Raw genomic sequence first — 23,565 nt, forward strand, 5'->3', positions numbered from 1 at the left:
ATAAAATACTTAGGAATAAATTTAACCAAGGATTTGAAAAGTATGTACACTGAAAACCTACAAGACAGTGATCAAAAAAACTGAAGACACAAATAAATGAAAGATATCCCATGTTCATGGATTGGAAGAGTTAATATTGTTAAAACTTCCACACTACCCAAAGCCATCTACAGATTTCAAGCAATTCTTATCAAAATTCCAATGGCAGGGGCCGGCCCAGTGGCATAGTGGTTAAGTTCACACATTCCACTTCGGCGGCCCCAGGGTTCACCAGTTCGGATCCCGGGTGCGGACATGACACTGCTTGGCAAGCCACGCTGTGGCAGGTGTCTCACATATAAAGTAGAGGAAGATGGGCATGGATGTTAGCTCAGGGCCAGTCTTCCTCAGCAAAAAGAAGATTGGCAGCAGATGTTGGCTCATGGCTAATCTTCCTCAAAAAAAAAAAAAAAAATTCCAATGGCATTATTTCACAGAAATAGAAAAAACAATCCTAAAATTCACAGAGAACCACAAAAGACCCCAAATAGCCAAAGCAACCTTGACAAAGAACAAAGCTAGGGGCATCACACCTCCTGATTTCAAACTATATTACAAAGCTACAGTGATCAAAACAGTATGGTATTGGCATAAAAACAGGGACTAACGGAACAGAATCTAGAGCCCAGAAATAAACCCACTAATATTAGACAAGGGAGCCCAGAATACTTAATGGGGAAAGGATAATCTCTTCAATAAACGGTATTGGGAAAACTGAATATTCACATGCAAAAGAATGAAACTGAACCCCTATCTTACACCACTCACAAAAACTGACTCAAAATGGACTAAGGATTTAAACGTAAGACCTGAAACTGTAAAACTTCTAGAGGAAAACAGAGGGGAAGCTGCTTGACATGTCTTAGCAAAGATTTTTTAGATATGACACCAAAAGCACAGGCAAAAAAAGGCAAAAATCAACAAGTAGAACTACATCAAACTAAAAAGCTTCCGCAGAGCAAAGGAAGCCATCAACAAAACGAAATGGAAACCCTGCAGAATGGGAGAAAATATCTGCAAATCATAAAGGGTTAACATCCAAAATACAAGAAACTCATACAACTCAATAGCAAAGAAAGGAGACAGATCCAATTAAAAACTGGACAGAGGCGTTGAATAGACATTTCTCCAAAGACATACGAATGGGCAACAAGTGTGTGAAAAGGTGCTCAACATCTCTAATCATCAAGGAGATGCAAATCAAAATCATAATGAGACATCACTTCCAACCTGTTAGGATGGCTATTATCAAAAAATAAGAAATAACAAATGCCGGCAAAGGTGTGGAGAAAAGGAAACCCTGATATACTGTTGGTAGGAATGTAAATTGGTACAACTACTATGGAACAGTATGGAGATTCCTTTAAAAATTAAAAATAGAACTACCATATGACCCAGCAACCCAACTTTGTTTCAAAGGAAACAAAATCAGTATTTCAAAGTGACATCTGTATTCCTATGTTCATTGCTGCATTATTCACAAAAGCCAAGCATGAAAACAACCTAAGTGTCCATAACAGATGAATGGATAAAGAAAATGTGGTGGAATATTATGCTGACATAAAAAAGAAGGAAATCCCGCCATTTGCAACAATATGAATGAACCTTGAGGGTACTAAGTGAAATAAATCAGACAGAGAAAGGCAAATACTGTATGATCTCAATCTCACTTATATGTGGAATCTAAAAACATTGAACTCATAGAAACAGACAGTAGAATGGTGGTTGCCAGGGGCTGAAGGGTGGGGGAAATGGGACAATGTTGGTCAAATGGTACAAACTTTCAGTTACAAGATGAATAAGTTCTGGGGATCTAAGGTACAATATGGTGACTACAGTTAACATACCATTGTATACTTTAAAGTTTTTATGAGTGTAGAGCTCTAATGTTCTCACCATAAGAACAACAAAAGGGTAATTATGTAAGGTGAAGGATACATTAACCAACCTTTTTGCAGTAAACATTTCACAATATATACACATATCAAATCATCACATTGTGCACCTTAAGCTTACACAATGTTAAACGTCAATTAGATCTCAATAAAGCTGAAAAAAGGGGATAACTCCATCACCTCATTATTTTTTTTAAGATTGGCACCTGAGCTAACATCTGTTGCCAATCTTCTTTTTTTTCCTTCTCCCCAAAGCCCCACCAGTACATAGCTATATATTCTAGTTGTAGGTCCTTCTGGTTGTGCTATGTGGGATGCCACCTCAGCATGGCCTGATGAGTGGTGCTAGGTCCGTGCCCAGGATCCGAACAGGCGAAACCCTGGGCCACTGAAGCAGAGCACTCAAACTTAACCACTCGGCCATGGGGCCAGCCCCCATCACTTCATTCTACATCCTGACCTCAAATCCTGCAGCTGCTCCTATATGAGACCACAAATAGAACTGCTGATTGATCACATTTTCTATTATTTCTCTACCTCCAAATATAGTCATTCCTTGGGTTAAGGAATTAAATTCTGAAACTTCTTTAAAATTAAAATGCTAACGTTTAATTAGCTATTAAAATTAAATAAATCTCTAGCAAATTAAACTTAAATAAATCAAGATTACCCAGAGGAGTGCTTCAGAACCTATGAGGGGTACAATTGTATGGTTATATATGTACAAATCCATGAATTTGAAGTGTTTAATCTTTTTTCTACAGAAAGTCATTTAAAGATTTCAATCATGAAAGCAAAGCTCAAAGTTACCACCTCCAAAAAGAATTATTCCTCTCCAGTGCTTCCACAGTTCTTTCTTTAAATGCAGTTTCTAGTTCTTAGGACATACACGTTTATATCTCCCTAAAGTTTACTTAGCTTTAAATCACTTGCAACAAGTATTGAGCTTTCAGACATGGATGTGATTAATAAATGTTTAAGAAAACACAAAAGTCAATATGCAAATATATTAACTAAGCAGTATCACTAGAAATAACTTACACACCTAATCTAGTTGCCACCACCAAGTTATCGGATCAAAAGCAATCTCATTAGCAGTTAAGTCATCAACTGAAAGCCCATTCCATCAGCCATGTTGATGACTCATTTGAATATTTAAGTTAAAACATATGCAACTGTGATTTCCTTTTTATTCTTCCTAGCACATAGTAGTCATCAACAAAGATCTCTGGGAGGAATGTATCAAAAATTAATTTTCACATTATGGCATTCAGTGATCAAAAAACATGTAATCTCCTGCAGCTAGATGTGACCATGTGATTAAGTTCTGGCTAATAAGATGTAAGTGGAAGGGTCCTATGGCAGCTTCCAAAAATCTTCTATAAAAGATCACTGGCACTTGCCCATTGCTCCCTTCTTCTTTGTCCTTCCTCCAATAAAATGTAGACAGGATTAGAGCTCTAGCCACCCACCCTGGTCTAGGAAAATGAGGGCCACACTTCAGGTATGGTAGAGTAGTGAGCAAAAAGGATCTTAAATCCCAAAAAACTTCATGGAAAAGAACACACCCATAAGCCCTGGACTCTGTCTCTGGAATTTTATATTGAGAGAAATAAACTTTTATCTTTGCCACTGGGAAAATCCATAATATCAGGTTCCTTTGGATAAAGGAGGAAGGTAGATTTATAAATGGCAGATTTTCATAGACATATATTGTGAAGTCAAATCTCTCTGAGATGGGAATATTAGGATATTCTCTCTTTTTAAGTAATTATTCTTACTCTTATGACATATGAAGTTGCTCTATACTAGAAGTCAGAGAATCCAGGTTCAAGTCTTACCTCTGCCACTAAGTAACAAATCAATCAAATTCTCTAAGCCTTTGTGTCTTTACTTGTTAAAGTCGGTAGCACCACTTATCTAATAAGATTCTTGTATGACTTAAAATACAACGGGTATGAAAGTGTTCCATAGTATAAATCACTATACACAAAATAGTTGATGAGAATAATTTTTTATATCTGTGGATAGAAGTTCTGTCTTACACTGCATCCTCAATAGCAAGTGCTCAATAAATATTTGTTAAATAAATATTTTTAAGTCCTTGTTAAGTGAATGAAATTATTCCGCTTTGGAGTTGAATAAAGTTCAAAGGTCTTTAATATTAACTAAAATACTACTTGAGTCCCTTAGAGAGACAATTCTTAATTTTGATAATAGCTATAAGCTATTTGCTATAGCAAAATAATTTAAACTAGAAGAAAAGATGTGGCACAGAAATGAAATTTTTAGGATCCTTTTCCCTTGAAATTACCATGTAACACATAAAAATATATTTTAATATTTAAACAACTAACCCTACCACATCAAATGAAGGATTTCCTCACATTGGACTGTGGCTAAAGTATTTTATTAAATTAAGCACGTAATTTGCAAATGGTTTCATAAGAAATTTAAAAAGCAAAGCTATAAAACATTTTCAATAAAAAAGTACAGCGTTAACAGCAAAATTACATTTTATTTATAGTACAAATAAAAACAATTCGTTTCTGATACACTGTCTGAAAATTTTATAATATATTCTCCATCTGATAGCTGCAATATTGTATTTTAATGCGAAGTCTCACGGTCAATTCAACCATTTGTTAATAACAGGTTCATCATTTGGACCATGAAAGTCAATTACTCAACTTTAAGGAAAGTAACAAAATTTGTCAACATACAATGTGAAGTTATAAAAGGCTCTTCAGGATGTAGATGTATTCTAGCCTTGTTTCTCTATTAAATTCTGTGAAGAGGCATTAAGTAACACTGTAAACTTGAATTACATTTTAAAAATAAGCACCATTAACATACATTCTACATAAACTTTAGTTTTTAAATGACACTTTTTGTTTGGCCACACAAACATTTAAATCTGTTTTCTTTATCATGTAAATAAAAATAAGCAATATTTTAACTATTACACAGAAAGATTATCAAATTTCACCTCATTGCACAATGGAAAAGCACTTAGAAAAAGCACTTGGAAAAAACAGCACACGTTATTTTCGTGTCTTTTTTATACACATTTGTCATTTTCTTACATTGAGAGCAGTTAAACATTGTCAGAGCAATTTCCTGAGTTTCGAAGTTTCCAATTTCCAGCTCAGAAATAACGAATCTTGTTATTATACATGTTCTTTTTTTTAAGCATACAAAATACTTGAGTTCAAAAAGAAAAAGATGAAAATAAAGGCCTGGAAACAATCCAACAGAACTGTTTAGCTTCTCAAAATGTGTTGTAATACACAAGACACTTCAAAGGATGTCAGGATTTCTAATAAGTAATATATCCTGTAGGTAAAGGCCACAGAATTGCAAACAGTATGGAAATACTAATACATTGAAAAACTCTCAACTTGAAAATAATATAGAGATATATTGACAGCCAATAAATGTAAGACAGCATGCTTCCACTTCTCATCTCAAAGTAAGGAAGTGGATGGATTAAAATTACTGTTAAGAGTCCCCTCCAGGCAACCCCACTTCCCCTGTGAGTGTCCACATTAGTTCTCTTTTTCCCACTGGTAAGACACTACTGAAAGGATATAACTGTCACTAAAACCTTCCAAACTACACAAGTGTTGTACTTTTAAAATATTCAGATGCTAGCAAAGAGCCTTTCTAATGACTCACGTATTAGCACAAATACACCAATACATGAAAACTTTGATAATCTCCACACTATCTTTACCTTTGGTATTTAGGACTTAGAAATGGGTAAAACAAGAAGGAAGAGATTATAAAATTCTCTCTCATAATTATATGTTGCTTAAACTATGCTAGACAGTGGAGTAGAAGGCAGGTTAGGATTAAACAACTTCATAAAAAACACATACAATGCTCAAAATTTGCCTATATATTTATGAATAACGATTAAGAAGAAATACTATGAGATTTACCAAAATAAGGCATAAAATTAAAGTTGATACAGCTTGGAAAACATAGCTTCTTTCATTTTGCTTCTGCTCACAAAATACCTCACCTCTTGTTCTTTTTGACTGCTCCCGATTAATCATAATTACATTAATATTGAAATAAGTCTAGCAGAAGTGCTCAAAAACGGTGATTTTTTAAACTGGGTGAGGAAATACAAAAAACAGAAAAATGAGTATGCAGCTGCATACATTCAAATAAGTCCAGGTTTTAGTATTGTTATTCACATTTCTTGAATCATATTAATTTATACACAGAAATATTTTATTTCATTAACTAACAACTGTAGTTTATAATAAGTTATTGAAAGGAACTGCTTTATTTTTAATGCACACAACTCTTCCAGACATTACAAAAAAAATGTATGTTAAACTGTTGGCATTTTTTCTTTTTTTAACAAACTACTACAAACATAAGAATGTGAATAATACTTCAATGCCAGTCACTAACCATTTCTAAGTAACAAACATATTTTTATTTCTGTGGAAATAAAATTCAGTGATATGGCTCTTCTTTTAAAAGCATGCTTTCATGATGTATAAAAAATATGTTTTTGAGTTTTATTTTCATTAAAATGTTCTTTTGGGGAAATGATGCTATAATTCAGCATTCTTTCAGCTCAATCCTATAATTCCTGATCCAAATGATTTTTTGTATCAAAAAGCAACAAAGTTGTTTGCTAAAATCATATACGTTGAAAATATTCTCCACATCCAAAGTCAAATTTATTTAAACCATTGTCCCATATTGGAAAATTACACTTTACCACATTAAACCTGTATAAAGGAAATAACAATTAACATACTAACAGGACTTTTTAGCTCACCAAAAAACAGAAGTTAATGAGTTTCCTTTTAGAAAGTTGGCTGTTTTTAAAAATAAAGGTAAAAAACCTTTAAATTTTACCGATTTCTTTTATGATTATATCAAAAATGTTTTCTATCTTTGTTTTCAGTTAATAGGATTTTGACCTACTGCAGTTTAGAGATTACATACCTCAAATATAAAACATAACTCTTTAGTACTGTCTTAAATACCACTTACACAGACCATTCTATAAGCAGTTCTATGAGACAGCAACACTTGGTAGATATCTAACAACTTCTTCTCTGAAAACTTTTCTGCCTATGGAAGTACAAAACTGCAACATAATCTCAGAACTCAACTTTCCTCCCGGAAAATGCACACACACAGAAGAAAGGAACAAGAAGTAAGAGATCAAGATCGTATAAAAAGCAGAAGAAAGTGCAACAGCATGTCTTCCTTCCTGTGGGATACAGCAAAATGAAATAATTTTATATTTTTACTTCTGAAATCAAAACACATTCAAGCATTTTGCTAGATATCCTTGCTTTTGTTACCACTATTTCTAAGGAGCGATACCACTGCTTTTTCCTCTTTTAACATAAGCCTTTGGAGAGCAGGAACCAAGTCTCAAAGCAATTGAATGCCTCTCAGAGAAGCCTTTAGGACTTTATTCAACGTCAAACAACAATTAATACAAAAGTAACATTTTCTCTCTGAGAAAGAATCAGAGCACTTCAAACTTTAAAACTGCAGCCGATATGTTTCTTCGACATTTGTAATCAATAAAAATTCTCTTTAATATTTTTAACAGACAACATATTTGGCATTTGATTCAGTAAAAAATTAAACTTCTCTTGAATTGTAAAAAACATCATCATAATGTTTTTCTGTTTTATAACTGGACATTATTTCTAATAAAACACGTTTACAGTAAAACTAATTTACTGCAAATAAAACTAATTTCAACCTACAAACCTTCACACTTCTAAGTCAAGGACGTTTATTTTACTTTAGCATGACTTTCAAGCACCCTGGTTTAATTTCAGAGAACCTGCAGAAATGAGAAAAGAGTTATTTTAAAGAGAGAGATTTCAAACTGGTTAAGGAACGTATCTTGTAATCAATTCCAAATGCCTATGTTAAATATAATATTTACTATCAAAGTACTCTCCTTTACTAAGCCACCATCCAGGACCATTATCTATACTTAGGTGTCTTTTAATCTATTGTCTAAATAAATAAAATCCTAAGGGTGAGGGTTACTCCTTAGTAGTTATAATAATTTAAGATTTTTCAAAACTCTGAAGCCTGAATTTGGCCCTCACGAAGAAGAGCCTGATGTATAAAGGAAAAGATGATGTCTGCATTACATTATTTCTGTGCATTAAGTCAGCACCAAGAAGAAATCTCTAATAAAAGAGGTAAATCTCCTTCATCAGGCTATGAAACGCTTTCAACTCCCTCAGTGTAAAATTTAAAGAAACAGTAGTCTCTAAAATAAATCATTAATCCCAACATGATAGTATTCTGGTCTATTACTCTTTTTGTAAAACTACTCTGAACCGTCATCTGTTTGCATGCTCAGAATTAATGCTACCATTTTCTATAATGTAGTCAAACAACACGTTACATGGCATAAAAAAATATGCCTTACTAATTAAATCTAGAAGGAGGTTTTACTTAATGGGGAGGAGGGTACTTAATGATATCCATCCTCAGGGAATCTTTCCAGCAACAGATCTTTATGCTTGGACTTTTCTTTTCATTTTCTGTTATTGAATTATAATCACTTAATGAAAAAGGACATTTCATGTTTGCCAGCTAAGATCATTAATGGCATTTAACTCATGAAGAGGTATAACTTCATACTGACTGGAGCATTTCCACTAAAGTTTAAACACATTCAAATTACAAGCATATTTCAGGAGAAACTCCCAATTCTTTCCAAAATCTACAAGTACATATTTTCTTTCAAAGAAATAATTAAACAGCAACCTTACAGTATGATATGTATAATCTAATTCTCTTAGATAATACATTATCAAAGAAACACAAATATATTTACTTTCTTTTATAATTTTAAATTTATGATAGAAATAGTTTTTATCAGATGATTACTTCAACAACAAACACATTTTTCTTCATTTCTGGATTACTGAATGTCGCAAATCCTGCAGGGAACATTCTATCACAATTTAAGTATAAATTTGCGGCTAAAATCAGATAGCTGAATTTAGTTAACTATTCTAACAAATTGCTCTGAGCATACCATTAGTGTTTACTCTCTATACAGGGCAATTGCCATTATCATAACCGAAATCTATACCCACCTGAAGCTGTGGCTTGTGAGGTATTTAATGACAGCTGGTTTGATGCGAGCAACTCCTCCCTGGCTGTGACTCCCTCTGCCCGTAATCACAGAGAGATAGGGCTTACCACCACTCTGCTCAAATTCTGTTACAGCAGGAATTGGAACAGTTAAAATTTATTTATCTACATTCTCAATAGAAAACAAACTTCAACCACTCAAACACATACAAAATTATTTTCATGGGGATTAGAGATTTATTACCTCAAAAAGCCCCAAAATTAATGTTTTAAAATGTATGTTTCATCTACACTGTAGGTATGGAAGTCTCATAGCAATTCACCCACCTAAGGACTTAAGAGGGGTTTCTTCCCCTGTAGAGAGGGATATTTGTGTGTGCTACCAGAAGTTCTCTCTGAAATAATGATAATGATATAATAATATTTAATAATACCAAGCAATTATTATACGCATGGAATCAGGTATAGCTTTAAGTGACTTGTATTTATTAACTAAGAATCTTCACAACAACCCTATTAATGAAATACTCTGAAGCTGGCCAGCTGGTTCTGATTAGCAGCTCTGCCACTCAATGACTGTGAGATGACCATGGACAAGTTACTTAGCCTATCTGTGCCTGTTTCCTCATCAGTAAAATGGGATATAAAGCAAGTGCTTTCTAGAATATCCCTCCCAGGAATAGCTATTAGCAAATCCACTAATTATAGCACAGACTGCAGTCCTACTATTAAGATAATCAATTGTTAACTTAAGAAACTCTTCTACATAGATGATGCTTAAACATCAAACGAATCTGAGCCTCTTAAAAGCACCTGCTTTGGATATGATTTTCTGAAAATCAAGTACATAAATAAATCCTGAAACTCAATAATAGCTGTAATAGAATAACAAAAAAACTGTTAATAATGAGCTGATGTAATGAATTTAATAAATACTTGTTCCTCAGTTATAAATAGCAACAAGTTTTGATCTTTAGCATAAAATATATATACACATAATATAAACATTCCATGTTCTGCTCATTAAGTTGCCCTAAGACTCCAGCAGATCTACAAACAGATGGCTTTTCAAGTCTCACATCTCCAGGGCAATATTTAGCCTGGAATTTTAAGAGGACATGTTGCTCTTGCATTTCTAATTCCTTCTTTGCTTAAGATCTCCGTTTCTACTCTAAACCATATCCATTCCTTTAAGCAATACGTCATTTAATATTCAACTCTCCCTAAGTGCTGGCTACACAAGGGTATTCACTTTGTAAAAAGTTTTTAAGCTAAACAACTGTAATTTACGCATTGTACTTTACATATGAGATATTACAAACAAGTTTACTTTAAAAAAACTTAAATCTCTTAACTAACCATAATTTATTCTCATTGCTCTTTCTCTACTGCTCCCCTTGTCAGGTAGGTCAATCCTTTATACCACTTCACCTTTCCATAGTTCATTTATTGCTATGAAATGTCCTCTGTGCGACTCAGATGCCTCAAATAAAGTAGGTGTTCAAAGGATGTTTGTTGAATGAATGTATATGTTTAGGTTCCCAAATTTCAGGCTGTTCCTACCATTTATCACCTTTTAAAAAACTGTTTAACTCATTTTTAAGCATATCCCAGATGTTTTTATCATTTCAACCATAATATTTCAGTATTTCAAAAAGATATGGACTCCTTTAAAAATATATATAACCACAATGTCACCATCATTCTTACAAAATTAAAAATAGTCCCTTAATACCATCAGCATCTTAAAATAGCTAAAAATTGCCCCCAATAGTCTCAAAAAAATGTTTTTTACAAAAAAAATTATTTGAATTGGAGTTAAAAATAAGCCCACATGTTGCATTTGGCTGACACATTTCTTAAATACTTTTAATCTAAAGGTTCTTCCTCCCCTTGTGTTTTTCTTTACAATTTGTTGAAAAAATTGGATCATTTATCCTAGATTTTCACAGTGTGTATTTTGCTGATTGTATCCCCATGGTGCCATTTAACATTTTCTTCTATTCCCTGTAAATTACTATAAAGTAATAGTCAGATCTAAAGGATTGATCTGCTTCTGGTTTATTTGGGAGCAAAAAGACTTCATTGGTGGTGGTGGCGTATATTTTAATCACAAGGCACATAGGTTCAGATATATTTTTTTAATTCATCCCCAATTTTGACAATCCTTTCATCTTATAACTAAAAGCAACACAAGGCACAGCTACAGATTTTCCCCTGGAGACATCTGCATTCAACAATACTACCATCTGCTGGTGACTTCCAGTAACTACAGATGGCAGCATACACAACATGGGCCTTGGCTTCTAGAAAGAATTTGTGTCTTGGGTCTGACCAAGGATCACATTACCCAAGTTATTTAACTCTTTTTTTTCTTGTAATTTTTTTTATTGAGATAAAATTCACATAACATAAAATTCACGATTTTAAAATGTATAATTCAGTGGTTTTTAGTATTCTACACTGTTGTGCAACCATCATCACTATCTAATTCCAGGACATTCCATCATCTCAAAAAGAGATTCTGCACCTCTTAGCAGTCATTCTTCATTCCCTCCTTTTCCAGGCCCAGCAACCAGCAATGTGCTTTCTGTTTCTATGAATTTGCTAATTCTGGACATTTCATATAAACGGAAATCATACAACATGTCGCCTTTGTATCTGGCTTCTTTCGCATAGCATAATGTTTACAAGGTTCATCCATTTGTGGCATCAGTACTTCATTCTATTTCATGGTTGAATAATATTTCATTGTATGGATATACCACATTTTGTTTGTTCATTCTTCAGTTGATTGGACATTTGGGTTTCCACTTTTTAGCTATTATGAACATTCATGTACAAGTTTTCATGTGAAGAAAGCATGTTTTCAATTCTCTTGTGTACATACCTAGGAGCAGAACTGCTGGGTCATATGGTAACTCTATGTTTAACTTTAAAGGAATGCCAACTTTTTCCACAGTGGTTGCACCATTTAACATTCCCACCAGCAATTCCAAGTCTCTACATCCTTACCAACATTTATTATTTTCCATTTTATTAAACTTTTTAAATCATCAGTTTCCTCATCTATAAAACCAGAGGAATACCTACCCTTTATTCAGTCATTTATTCAACTTTTTTGGGTGTTGAATGAAAGGCACTATATACAAAGATGATTTAATAATCATCACTGACTCAATTCTTGGCCAATTAATAATCAATTACACAATAAGCTTTTTATAAAGACTGTGATACATAGGAAGACTATGAGAGGCTATTAATGGGTAGCCCAACTTAGTGTGGAGGTCAAGAAATGACAGTGTAGCTAAACATACAGATAAGGAAGAGGAGCACAACACAAGATGAGAATGGAGAGGCAGGCCAAGGAACAGATTATGTAGAGATTTTGGAAGTTACGCTACATGCACCATGGCAACCTGTACTTTCTTACCACAACGGAAATTATTTATGTTAACTACTTGTTCACTCTCATCTACTCTACTAGACAGCACACTCCATTAGCAAACTCCATAAAGACAGAGATTATGTGTCTTTTTCACTGCTTTATCCTTGAATCTAGAATACAGAAGATAATCAAATTTTATTGCATAAATGATTAACTCATCCTCTATAGACAGAACGTTCTCTTATAATACTTCTATATGAGAGTTTTTCCTTTCTTCAGATTAAATAATGTATTTAAACTGCTCTTAAATTTTCTCTTTTCTAATCTCTATTCTTATTGTTTTCTAGATTTTCTCCTACATTTCCAAAATTCTATTTAAAAAACTACCGGGGGAGGGGAATCCCCTACTTTATTGAAGAATGCCTGCTAATAAACATAGAATGAATACAAATTATAAAACATCAATATGCAACCACCAATATAATAATTGATTCAGCTAAGGATCATCAATGGATGCTAAAATCATCAGGCAAAATATTGTAGAACAGTTATTCACACAGTCACAAAGTATCAATCACCAAAAATTACTAATTAATTACAAAAAGGTACATTTACATAGAGAAATCTGATAAAGTCCTACCTTAGCTAAGAAATCAAACTTAACATCACCAATATTGGGGCAATCTGACCATGTAAGTCTCTTGATATAGTCACCAAGGGCAACTTAACATTCCCTATGTTGTATTTTTACCAAGAAAATTTTAAACTGAATCTAATCATAAGGAAACAATCAGACAAATTAAAACTGCACAACACACTAGCAAACAACTGGCTTGGAGTCTTCAAAAATGTCAACACAGAAGACAAAAAACAGGGAGAAGAACTATTCTCTATTACAAGAGACTACAGACATGGGGCAATCAACTGAAAATGTGATGTCTGACTGATCCTGGACTGAGGGGGACAAAAAGGCACAGCTATACAAGACATTATCCAAACAACTGGAGAAATTTGAATATGGCCTGCATTTTAGATAATATTATTGTAACAATGTTTAATACATGTCTTAAAAGTGATAATGTTATTGTGATCATGTAGGAGAATAAATTTGCTCCTAAGAGATACATATGCTGAGGTATTTAGAGGTAAAGCACCACAATGTCTAACTACTTATTTTCAAATGGTTCAGCAAATTTCAGAGAGATTAAGCAAATGTGGCCAAATGTTAACAACTATCTAGGTAAAGGATATACGGGTATTTATTCATACAATTCTTTCAGTTTCTCTGTAGGTTTTTGATTTTTCAATATAAAATGTCAGAAAAAAGTGATAAGAATACACATGTTGATATACAAAATAAAGCTCAATGTAATATTACAAGTAAATATCTGTCGACAGAGGAATGGATACATTATGATGCATTCACAGAATACTATACAGCAGTTACAATAAAAGACCAGATCCACCAAGATAAGTAGATCTTGAAAACTGTATTGGGTGAAAATAAAATAAGTGACTTGGCTGATGATATAGTGTGATACCATGTACATTCATTTTTTAAAATTCACAAAAGGAGTACTATAGACTTATAGTGGACGAACATACATATAGTAAAGGTATTTTAAAAATTGACCAGGAAGACTGTAGACCAAACTGAAGCATGTTGATTTCCACTAGAAAAGGAGGGAAGAAAGAGAAAAGGATTGGGAAGAATACAAAGAGAAGAGTAAAAAAAAAAAAGATATGAGGCATATATGGACAAATGCTATTATCACTTGTTACTTGGATTCATGAGTGATTAGTATATCCCTCTGTAACCTCTTCAACATGCTTTTCATGATACATGAATTTTCAACCTTTTATATCAATCATACTTAATCAAATAATTAATTACAAGTGATGATGTGTTGAATTGATAAACCTATATAAAGTATAGTATAAAGCTTTCTAAAATGTATATAAATCAATTAATCAGAACAGTATAGCTATCAATGAGAGCGTGGAGCTATGGAGCTGCAAGGTATAGCTCAGGCATGTACTCTACATCTCCGCAATAAAATGGAAGAGAAAGCCAAGTTGAAAATTCAAAAATACTCTAGTAGTGGTGAAAGGAGATGACTTCTAGTATTAAGAGTCTAGGGTAACTAAAACAGAATGAATTTTTCTAAGTGTTACTATCTGATGATGAAAAGGAAACAAGATGATAAACCAACAAGATACATTAATGTATGTGAAGTACAAGATACTGAATGGAAGCATGAGAAAGATCCTCATCCAAAGCCCTGGGAAGAGGCAGAACTTAGACAAGAGGCAGGCAGTGGCCCTTCCTATTGATCTGCAAAGAAAATATAAGCAGAAAGGGAGACGGGAACATCACCATACTGTAAACACTCAGAAATCCTGCCTTTTGTGATAAGTCTGTAAAAATCCTATCACCTTATTTACTTCTGTATTTTATTAAACACCTATTGAACAACTGATATCTAATAAATATCTGTTAGGGTTTTTCTTAATGTTCTTTTTTTTATTATTATTTTTATTTTTCCTTCTTCTCCCCAAAGCCCCCAGTACATAGTTGTGTATTCTGGTTATGGGTCCTTCTAGTTGTGATACGTGGGACGCCGCCTCAGCATGGCCTGATGAGCAGTGCCATGTCCATGCCTAGGATCTGAACTGGCAAAACCCTGGGCTCCCGAAGTGGAGTGTGCGAACTTAACAACTCAGCCACAGGGCCGGCCCCATCTGTTAGCTTTGATAAATGTCTACTGAACAAAGACGTATAATTTCTGAAAGGTCCCATTTATAAGTAAGATGATTCTCAGATTACACCATGCCCTCCCTTTAGTAAATACAACAAAGGAATACAAATGACTGAAACAGGAAAATTTTTTTTAAATGCTAATGGTCATGCTAATGAGAATTCTTTCCCAAGGGATCCCTTGAAGAATGAGCCTAATACAAACATCTATAAATGTGGCACAGATATCCTCAGGCTGCACATTCAGAATTTCCTGAGTTTACAAGTTATATCAACATAAGCAAAGACATATTTTCTATTGAAAATTTGTCATTATCACAGTCCTACCTTCAGTTTTCTGCTGTAAAACTGTCATCAAATGTTCTATAGCTTCATCCACATGCAGCCCATGGAGATCTAAAACATTCTGTGGCAGCAAGGAGGCATTGACCTTCTCAAAGATCTCCACAGCAGCAAGGTGATTGGCTTCTTTCATCTTCTGTTCATGGAGACTACCCTTTAATTATGAACACATCACCAGTAAACACTTTTGATATTTGCTACTTGGTAGGCAATGAGGAAACAAACAGTGCCCCAAACAAAAGACAGAACAAAAGAGGGAACAGTAAGGGCCAGCCTGAAGGCACAGTGGTTAAATTTGCATGTTCTGCTTCAGCAGCCCAGGATTCGCCGGCCTGGATCCAGGGTGTGGACCTACGCACCATTTGGCACAGCCATGCCGTGGCAGGCATCCCACGTATAAAGTAGAGGAAGGTGGGCACAGATGTTAGTTCAGGGCCAGTCTTCCTCAGCAAAAAAGACGAGGATTGGCACCATATGTTAGCTCAGGGCTAATCTTCCTCAAAAAAGAAAATAAATAAATCTAAAACTTTAAATAATGGAATGGGCTAATATGCAAGAATATGCTGAAATTAAGGTGAATTTTGGTGGATTAATAATACAGTTCTTAAACAAGTGAATCATCATTCCTATATATTTTCTGAAGCAAAAATCAAGAAGAGGGAAACTTAAACACCACCCATCTCAAGAAAAAAATCCACTGGTTTATCCTTTGATAATCCTGGGTCTCATCCCTTTCAACACCTTATAGTTACCCCTGAAGCCATCCCTCAAGGTGTGCTGTTAGGGCTCACAGCATTAGAACAGTTTGATACTTTTCTCTGCTCTCTCATGAAAAAGTAAGCCACATGGAACCACAAAAAGTAAATCAGGCAGGTTTCTTGTAATACCATGCCAAACGAGCCCAGGTAGAAATTTTACTTTCCTGAAAGATATTAATGTAATTTTCTGTTTCTCACTACAAAAGTGATACATTACTAAAAATTAAAACCTGATGGAAAGCACAAGTCCCCTGTAATCCCACCATAAGATGGCCAATATTAACATCACGCTGTTTTTCCTCCAGAAAACCTGTATCTGTTTAGAAATAGTACTGAATGATGGAATCTAACTTAAGAGAAAACATGGACTGTCAGAGTAAACTGCAGTTCATGTATGCCATAAAGGCAAAAGCAACCACGGAAATGGGGCATTTCAAAGGAGATGAAATTCTCAGAACCATACATTTCTTATCTATTAGGATACCTTATTTATGTCACTTATATAACTTACATTTCCCAGAATAACTTAATCTTGTCACAATATGAGTTTTATCTGCTTTAAGACTGTTCGGACAATGTGAGTGACAAAGAAATAATAATAATCGGTTTTCTACTTTACCTGCTGGGCATAAAAAGTGGCAACGTTTTTCTTCCCCATCCGATAGGCTTCTTTTGCCTTGCTGTAGCACTCCATCCTCTTCTGCTGGTGCAGGAAAGCCTCCGCCCTGTAGTCGTCATACTCTGGGTACTCAAAATCCTGGAAAGATGGTTCACTTGGTACATCTTCAGTCTCTTTCATTTTCTTTGTCTATAAGAAGTTACAAAATAAGCAAAATATGAAGAAAGTAGGAAATACAGGCTTTATCCTCAGAAAATGCATATGAAAATGGGGCAGTACTATTTTTCATCTTTCTTCTCAGAAAACAGATTCTCCTAGTGTCTACGTAGTAAGTCATGCACTCAGCAACTATCATTAACCTTTTCATGCCATACGGGTACCCCTTCTTTAACCACTCTTACCTTAGGAAATGTTGAAAGTTCTCTAAAGCTGCCAAAGTATAATTAGGTCACAAAATCAAGCCAAAACAGAGAATATAAGATTTTCAAAGAATAAAACATTTACCTAATGCAAAATTTTCCAAATTTTAGTTTGAAAATCCATTCAAAGGGTCCAGTCATTGAAAGCAGTAATGGCATATTTCAGTTTATATTTTTAAAAAACCAATCAATAAAATAATTGAATAATATTCTCTTTAAAACAGAAGGGCATGTGGAGTGATCATGCCTGTAGTTAATAAAAATCATAAGTATGTTTATGGACCAGTTTTCAATCAGTTGACTACAAACTATCCACTATGGTAGTGTTGACTATTACATAATTTCAATAAGATTTGTGAAAAGTCATCTATCAAGTAATTGTTACCCAAAATGGATACTTAAATCTCAAAGCAAAAATGACTCTAATTCAAAACATAAGGTAATGAAAATAATTATTATGTAAATTTGCCTCACTGCTCTCCACCAAATAGGAAAATTGCATTTTTCTGAACAAAATTCTTAGTACATCCAGATGTCTCTAGAATATAAAGTCTATATTAAAAAACAGCAAAATATAATGACTTCTATATCCAATATGGCTTTTCATTTATCCTATTCTCCAAAGTGTTATTTGCAGAAAACTGCTTGCAATCAGCAATCTGGTATGTTTCTTAGCATGTCTTTAGGGGGGAAAAATAGCTACTATGATTTAAGTTGATTTTCTTAAAAGTTTAAAAGAATTTCAGGCATTAGGAGCCATACCAAGTAATTTAATGAACATTTTATAAACATTCAATCCCAAAACTCCCCAAAAATATAAACTTCAATTTTTTTAACAAATCATGCTTTTTTGATATAATTAATTGAAAGTACATTAAATAGTATAGGTTGCTTGTTAAATTTATAAAACCTGAAAATTGTCATTAAGTTGGAAATATTACCAAGGAGTATAACTATAATGTACTCTATAATACCTTTAATAAAATACTGATTTGAACTTTTATATAATATAATATATACTAAAAATTATATGTATATATTTGACAAATAAAAATGGCAAGCAATAGGATATATTGGAGTATATGAGGAAGCCATTTGGTATAAACCTAATTCGGCCTGACTTCTTTTTTTTCCTCCAAAAGGGCCTGACTGGCTATTGAGCACGCACTGCATATCTGCTTAGACATTTCCTATGGCCAGAACAAAGGCCCTTGAGATAAAGATGCAACTTCCCCCCGACATTAGCATTTTTCCTTAGGCTAGGAACTGATTGCTGCACTCACCTCCCAGCTCACCTGTGACCACCCAGCTGGAGACAACAGACTGCCACCCTGCTGTGTTCACCGAGACAGACCTATCTGCTATTTCCATCAATCACTGTGCCGACAGAGTAGTCTCGCGACTATTGTAAAAGGGACATTCCAATCATATGTGAAACATCCTCTTTGAGGGTATATAATGACCCTGTATACCCCCCCACCTCTTGGGAGTGCTCTGTTCCTTTGTGGAAAGACTCTCCCGGGTTATAATCCTCAGATTTAAGCTCAGAATAAACTCAGCCAAATTTTCATTTATAGATTGGATATGGATTATTTTTGTTGACATATTATATATGTATTGCTGACTGATAAAAAAATTTTTTTTCAAATTTCCTGCCCATGAATGGAGTTCAGAAGACAAGAAACACTGGGAAAAACTGATTTAAAATATAGTATTAGTTGGTTGTGTAATTTCTCCACTCATTACATTGTACTTACTTAGCACCTGGAACTTTAGAGGCTTGAAAGAGTTGAAGAAAAGAATAAAATAAAGGCATCACCATACTCCTAACTCATTACCAGAGCCAATTATCTGTAAAACTGAGACTATACAGTCAATTTATCTTTGCAACAAATATCCAGCTTATTTTATGAAAGAACACAAGGCGCTCTCTCATATATGAATATTCATAGAACCTACAACCTTATGTCACTGTAAGCAGCACTTAATCACAAGCTTGTTTCATATTAATGTTTATATTATTCTACGAGTGTATGGTTTGCATCACTGACAAAATCAAAGACTTTCGGGGGAAGGGATAATAAAAAAGCTTTCTATGACCTCTGAAAAGTCCACAGTGCCTAACACCATAAAGATAAATTCATAAACATAAACATAAATTTCTTAACATTAGAGTCTCTGTTGGTGTTCCTACTAAAAAACACAGATGATAGATGTTTCTCTGGGAAGAGATCCTTCACTTCTTATTTTTAAAAAAGAAAAAAACAGTATATAATGAGAAATGCTTTTTCAAAGAGCTACTCTCTTTTAAAATAAAACTAAGATTTATTTTTATATCCATTTCACAGTAATGTGGTTTACTATAACTTCATTAACAGGAGCCAAGTGAAATATTTGCTTCCTAGGAATTCACCTAATTAGTACCACTTATTCTCTTGAAAGCATGATATACTATATAATACCAAAACCATTTCCGATGTTAACAATCTTACAAATTTTATTAAAGCCTAAAGAAGAAAAGTATTAATAAAACAGTTTGAAATGTCAGTTTCTTGAAAACAGATAAACCAAAATGTTCCTGGTACCATGATACTCCCCTTTAGTATCTGTGGTCCCTTAGGGTCCTGGAATATCAGAGACAGACTATTCTGCTCACACATCTTAGAAGATGTTTATCAGTGTTGTGACACCTGCCTACATTTTGTGAGAAAGGCTAAGAAAAATTTCCAGAGTAACTTAAAGTTTACATTTTGGCCAATGTTTACATAACTCACAAAATCTCCTTTTCTGATGACAGCTTCCAATCATCTCCCACTTTGAGCAAGCCCCTTTCCCCATGACCTCCTCTATCATCGTAGTGACCCACCATGCCTTCCTCTATTATCAAGAGAGAGAAAGAATAATCTTCATTCCCAGTTTGACCTTAAAGGACTCATCATCATCTTGTACTCTCTCTATATCTTATAATACCATACCTATCTATCCATGTTGAACACAGGCATCAGTGGTATCACTTGGTTCCTGCCCCATGTATAGCACTAACAGATCACATAAACACCTAAGTCCTATATATCAATCAACTAATTGATGGTGAAATATTCAAAGAAAAAGGGAGCAGATCAAGCTATTCCTGAGTGGTCTTATTAATAAGTAAGAATAGCAGGATGATAAAGTTCTGTTTAAAAATAATGTGTAAAGCTAATACAAGATTACTATACAAAATCAATTATATTTCTATGTATTTGCAATGTGCAATCTAAAAATAAATTTAAGAAAACAATTCCATTTACAATAGTATCAAAAAAAATTAGAAATAAATTTAACAAAAGACATGCAAAACTTATATTCAAAACTACAACACACTGTTGAAAGAAATTAAGTCCTAAATAAATCAAAAGATACACCATCTTCACAATAGTGTTAAGACAGCAATACTCCTCTAATTGATCTACAGACTCAACACAATCCCCGTGACAACTCCAGATGGCTTGTTTGCAGAAATTAACAAGCTGATCCTAAAATTCACATGGAAATGCCAGGGGCCCCGGAATAGCCAAAACAATCTTGAAAAAAGAAGAACATAGTTGGAAACTCACACTTTTTGACTTCAAAACTTACTACAAAGCTACAGTAATCAACAGAGTTTAGTACTGGCATAATGACAGACATATGAAACAATGAAACAGAACTGAGAGTCTAGCAATAAACCCAAGTCAATTCAGTTTCAACAAGGTTGCTAAGAAAATTCAACAGGGAAAGAATTGTCCTTACGAGTGGTGCTGTAACAACTGATATTCACATGGAAAAGAACGAACTTGGACCCCTATTGCACACCATACACAAAAATTAACTCAAAATGGATTAAAGATCTAAACATAAGCACTACAACTATAAAACTCTTAAAGGAAAACAGGTGTAAATCTATGACCTTGGATTAGGCAATGGTTTCTTAGATATGACACCAAAAGCATAAGCAACAAAGAAAAAAGATAAATTGCACATCATCTAAGTTAAAAACTTTTGTGCTTCAAAGGACACCATCAAAAAAGTGAAAAGATAACCCTCAGAATGGGAGAAAATTCTGCAAATTACATATCTGATAAGGGACTTGTATCTAGAATATAGAAAGAACTTGTACAACTCAAGAGTAAAAAAGAAAAATTTAATGGGCAAAGGATATAAATAACATTTCTTCAAAGAAGATATAAATGGCCAATAAGCACATGAAAAGATGCTCAACAACACCAGCCATCGGGGAAATGCAAATCAAAGCCATGAGACAGCACTTGTGTATTAATCATGTCTTTTATTTCCTGTATTCTGATGCTCTGACATCTGGGGCCTTGCTAACCCTTGGAGAGACAGCCCCCACCACCCCAGGGTTAGCTAATTCCTAGAGACAGCAAACAACTTGCCTGCTAGAGCACCTTAGATAAGCAAACCAACCAATCTAGAGCCTATACCCCCAACTACTTCCTTTATGGGGTTCTCACACTCCAGGCCACCATCCACATACCCTTAATCACCCAGGCCAGTAGAAGAAAAGTAAGAAGAGTCCCTATGCCCCAGAGCTTGCTGAAATTATTCAAACCATCCAATTCTATGCCTGCTTACCCTGTCTCATCCATTTCTTCCCACAGAAACCACAATAAAGGCTCTTGCCCACATTTTCCCCTACTCTCTCTGCCTCCTGACTGATCCTGGGGCTTCCTCATGTGGCCCTGCGTAGTGGGCCATGCCTGTTTCTAGGGATCTGTGCATATAATGAACTTCTTCCTTTATGACATCTCCATGTCTGTGTGTCTTACCATGCCTGATTAAAACAAATCCCAGGTACCCTTAAAACAACTTCACACCCACTAGGATGGCTATAATAAAAAAGACAGATAATAACAAGTATTAGAGAGGATGTGAAGAAATTGTAACCCTCATACACTGCTGGTGAGAACATAAAGTGGTGCAGCCATTTTGGAAAAAAGTTTGGCAGTTTCTCAAATGGTTAAGCAATTCCGTCCACATATTTACACCATAAAACACATCATATTACCACCCTACTGCTATTCAATTAAACCTCATACTCTACTGTCTAGAGTCTACACAGAAAAATTCACAGAAATTCAAGTGTTTGCCATGCACAATGACATTGAAGAAAAAAACAATCATCTATAAATTCATTATTTTGAGTAAAGATATTCTAAACCAAATTGGTTAAATTTCCGATCTAGTCAAAATGGTAAGAAATAATCATTAAATTATCTCAATGAACCAACTATATTTTCATATATAATTATTTTCCATTATAATAAAAAATGAGTAACTCTATACCTTTTTCTCCTTAGACTTCTGTGCAGTATGAGAAGGGACATTCTCATTTTGGTGAACGAACTCTTGTGCTACAACTGTTTTTACAGGGTCTCCTTCAAGAACACAGTTTAGAAATTGCACTGTGTGTTCTAATGAATAGCTGTAGAGAGTTTAAGTACAAATATAATGTCAGTAAACGAAAGTAAAAGTTATGTGGAAACATTAACATAAGCAATCCTTCAAACATTTTAGAAGAATATGAAAAACTGGCTCACTTTTAAGTTTTAAACATTGAAATTAAATGCTAATTGCATATCTGAAAGACTCAAGAATGAACAGAGGGTAAGTCAAGTATAGATTCTCACCAAACTAATTTTTAGAAGGAATACCAAAAGGTAACATATTGATAATTAATTCATTTTCTGATCTTTTATTCCAGGTAGAATATCCACAACAAAGCTTTCTTTCATCTTATCAGCTATACCTCTTAAGTCCCTTGGTGGATTCACACATGGTTTCAGTTTCCTTCAAACATCAAACACAGACAATAGATCTTTAAACTGACATTTATTGTGCCAAATTTTACTTTTTTTTAAAGATTTTATTTTTTTCCTTTTTCTCCCCAAAGCCCCCCGGTACATAGTTGTGTATTCTTCGTTGTGGGTTCTTCTAGTTGTGGCATGTGGGATGCTGCCTCAGCGTGGTCTGACGAGCAGTGCCATGTCTGCGCCCAGGATTCGAACCAACGAAACACTGGGCCGCCTGCAGCGGAGCGCGCGAACTTAACCACTCGGCCACGGGGCCAGCCCCCCAAATTTTACTTTTTACTTATACCACGGGGTTCTAGTCAAAGAAATTCTAAGTGCGGATACAGAAAGGACAAAGTAGAACAGTATCTACCTCTCACCCCTACGTTATTCAGGCACATTT

General features: G+C 34.4%; 1 protein-coding gene across 6 annotated transcripts in view; it reads right to left on the reverse strand.

Annotated features, from left to right (window-relative positions):
* Positions 1-4,327: 4,327 nt before the first annotated feature.
* Positions 4,328-23,565, reverse strand: part of LOC124237040 (NEDD4-binding protein 2-like) — an 86,514-nt gene continuing 67,276 nt past the window's right edge. For 5 of the 6 annotated variants that reach the window (XM_046656203.1, XM_046656200.1, XM_046656201.1 and 2 more), the window contains 5 exons: positions 22,657-22,795; positions 16,913-17,101; positions 15,521-15,689; positions 9,050-9,173; positions 4,328-7,770 (listed from right to left, as the gene is read on the reverse strand). In XM_046656203.1, coding sequence (XP_046512159.1) covers positions 7,725-7,770; positions 9,050-9,173; positions 15,521-15,689; positions 16,913-17,101; positions 22,657-22,795 — 667 coding nt within the window. In that variant the 3' untranslated portion in view covers positions 4,328-7,724. The remainder of the gene's footprint in view (positions 7,771-9,049; positions 9,174-15,520; positions 15,690-16,912; positions 17,102-22,656; positions 22,796-23,565) is intronic. The other variant, XM_046656199.1, reaches the window with a different exon arrangement.

The sequence above is a fragment of the Equus quagga genome, chromosome 3 (assembly GCF_021613505.1).
Source record: "Equus quagga isolate Etosha38 chromosome 3, UCLA_HA_Equagga_1.0, whole genome shotgun sequence".
NCBI lineage: Eukaryota > Metazoa > Chordata > Mammalia > Perissodactyla > Equidae > Equus > Equus quagga.